The following is a 2,593-nucleotide window of genomic DNA, read 5'->3' on the forward strand; positions in this document are numbered from 1 at the left end:
GCATATTTCAATTAGCATACCTTATGCTATGCATGGGTGCATTCATTCATCTGTATTAAATGCACGGGGCTCGGCGCATCATACTAACTGCATAGTATTTCAAATCTAACTTGAATACATGTTATCTATTGCATTTCACATGCCATTCATAGATTAGCCGAGCCTATTCTAGTCGCATTTTGCCTGCAATGCATTAGCCATTCTAACATGGACTTGGATCATACACTTGATTACTAACAAGTTCTCTGTTTTGGCTTGGAATACAATGTGAGTATTTATGCTTTAGCATCTCGCATGAGTGTGAATGTTATCATGACAGCATGCTTACCGTGTGGCTATATGCTTATGTGATAGACTGCCTGAATGCCTGTGGGTGAAGGTTGGATTACTTGAATTGGGATAATTCATTGAAATCCGCATTTTAGCCTACTTGCGAGTAGCAAACTTCAAACATTTCCAAAACAAATGGATATGCAATGCTTTGTTCCAAATTAGGCGATCTAGTCTATACTTGTTTTGCTGTGTGCATCACATAGTAATTCTAGCTAATTAATCGGAATAGGAACGCATAATGTTTTCAAAACTAGATGTCATGGTTAGTAGAGGCTGATCTTCGGATTGGGTGAGAGGGGGTGCTCATAGCCGACCTTCCCCAATCGTACCCAAGTTCCCGAGCCGAGGCAACTTTGGTGATGACGGACACGTGGCCTTAGGCAACGAGTCAGGGTTTCTTAAATTCCCCCAAAATAAAATATTTAGGTGGCGACTCTGTATCTGGCAAAGTAGTTCATGTTTGGCATTTCTTTCAAAAAATATGTTTTCAAAAACGATTTGCCAGATTTGGACTCTTTGATGATTCATCGGTCTTGCATTGCACTCTGCGAGATTAGATACAGGACCGTGACTTTGAGTCCTGAATTGTAGTGAGCCCAATGAACAAAACGGAACGGGATCTCCCTCCCGGGACGTCAAGGGCGCGTCTACAAAAGGGCTTCACCCAGGAATATGACATTGATTATAAGGAGATTTTTGCTCCAGTTGCTCGGCTTACCTCTGTGCGTAGCTTAATTGCTATTGTCATTGCTCGCCACTGGGATCTCTTTTAGATGGATGTAAAAAATGTCTTCCTTAATGGTGATCTTCTTCAAAAAGTCTACATGCAGCCTCCTCCTAGGTCTGCATATCCGACTTATAAGGTTTGCAAACTACAACGTGCTCTCTATGGTCTTAAGCAAGCCCCACGAGTTTGGTTTGCTAAATTCAGTTCCATTATCCATGACTTTGGCTTCACCTCCAGCTCATATGACTCTGCTCTATTTGTTCGGACCACTCCTTATGGCACTACTTTTCTTCTTCTTTACGTGGATGATATGATTATCACCAGTGATAATGCGGCTGGTACACTTAGCCTCAAAAAATTTCTCAATCATCAGTTTGAGATGAAGGACCTTGGTATTCTCAATTATTTCTTGGGGCTTGAAATTTCTCATGATTCCATTGGTTATTATTTGTCACAAGCCAAATATGCATCTGATCTTCTAGCACATGCTAGTCTTACCGATTGCAAGACTACCTCTACTCCTGTTGATCTTTAGACTTGTCTCATTCCTTTAGACGGGGATTTTCTCTTTGATGCTACTCTTTATCGCTAGCTGGTAGGTAGTCTTGTCTATCTCATTGTGACCCATCCTGACATTTCCTATATTGTCCATCTTGTTAGTCAGTACATGTCGGCTCCCTGCACCCCGTATTATACTGCTCTACTTTGCATCCTTCGCTACCTCAAATGCACTATGTTTCATGGCCTCCACTACTTTGTTAACTCTTCTCTCGAGCTTCGTGCATTTTTTGATGCTGATTGGGTTGGGGATCCTACTGATCGACGCTCCGCCACGAGTTTCTGTTTTTTCTTAAGGAACTCTCTTCTTACTTGGCGCAACAAGAAACAGTCATTTACTGCTCGTTCTAGTACTGAAGCTAAATATCATGCTCTTGCTGACACTATTCAAGAACTTTTGTGGCTTCGCTGGCTCCTTGTTGATATGGGTGTTTCTTCCTCTGGTGCTACCTCTCTCTATTGTGACAATCAGAGTGCCATTCAAATTGCTCATAATGATGTCTTCCATGATTGCACCAAACATATTGAGATTGATTGTCATTTCATCCGACAACATGTTACACGTGGCACTGTTCATCTTTTCTCTATTTCTTCTGCTGATCAACCTGCTGATATTTTCACCAAGACGCGTCCTCCTGGTCGTTTCAGTGATCTAGTTTCCAAACTCAAGTTGGTTGATGCTTACCCATCTTGAGTTTGAGGGGGGCTGTTGTAGGCGCGCCCTTGGGCTTCATGCTACAATTTAGACTCAATGTCACGGTTCTTTATCTGATCTTACAATGTGCGATGTGAGATTGATAAATCACCAAAGAGTCCAAATCCGGCAAATCGTTTTGGAAAATTGATTTTTGTAAAGAAGTGCCAAACATGAACTGCTTTGCCAGATACAGAGTCGCCACCTAAATATTTTATTTTTGGAGGAATTTAGGAAACTCTGACTCGTGCCTAAGGCCATGTGTCCGTCATCACCAAAGT

The 2,593-nt window shown here is 41.8% G+C and overlaps 1 protein-coding gene across 1 annotated transcript; it reads left to right on the forward strand.

The window, feature by feature from the left end:
* The first annotated feature begins 1,727 nt into the window (after positions 1 to 1,727).
* Positions 1,728 to 2,312, forward strand: LOC145819215 (secreted RxLR effector protein 161-like). The gene has a single exon (XM_082913177.1). It carries the CDS (start codon positions 1,728 to 1,730, stop codon positions 2,310 to 2,312), a length of 585 nt encoding a protein of 194 aa, XP_082769303.1.
* Positions 2,313 to 2,593: the final 281 nt, after the last annotated feature.

The sequence above is a fragment of the Camellia sinensis genome, chromosome 2 (genome assembly GCF_055761805.1).
Source record: "Camellia sinensis isolate YWXY chromosome 2, ASM5576180v1, whole genome shotgun sequence".
NCBI lineage: Eukaryota > Viridiplantae > Streptophyta > Magnoliopsida > Ericales > Theaceae > Camellia > Camellia sinensis.

Bases quoted from the DNA above. Each gene is read 5' to 3' on its own strand.
- LOC145819215 (XM_082913177.1), top strand. From the start codon at position 1,728: ATGTCGGCTCCCTGCACCCCGTATTATACTGCTCTACTTTGCATCCTT.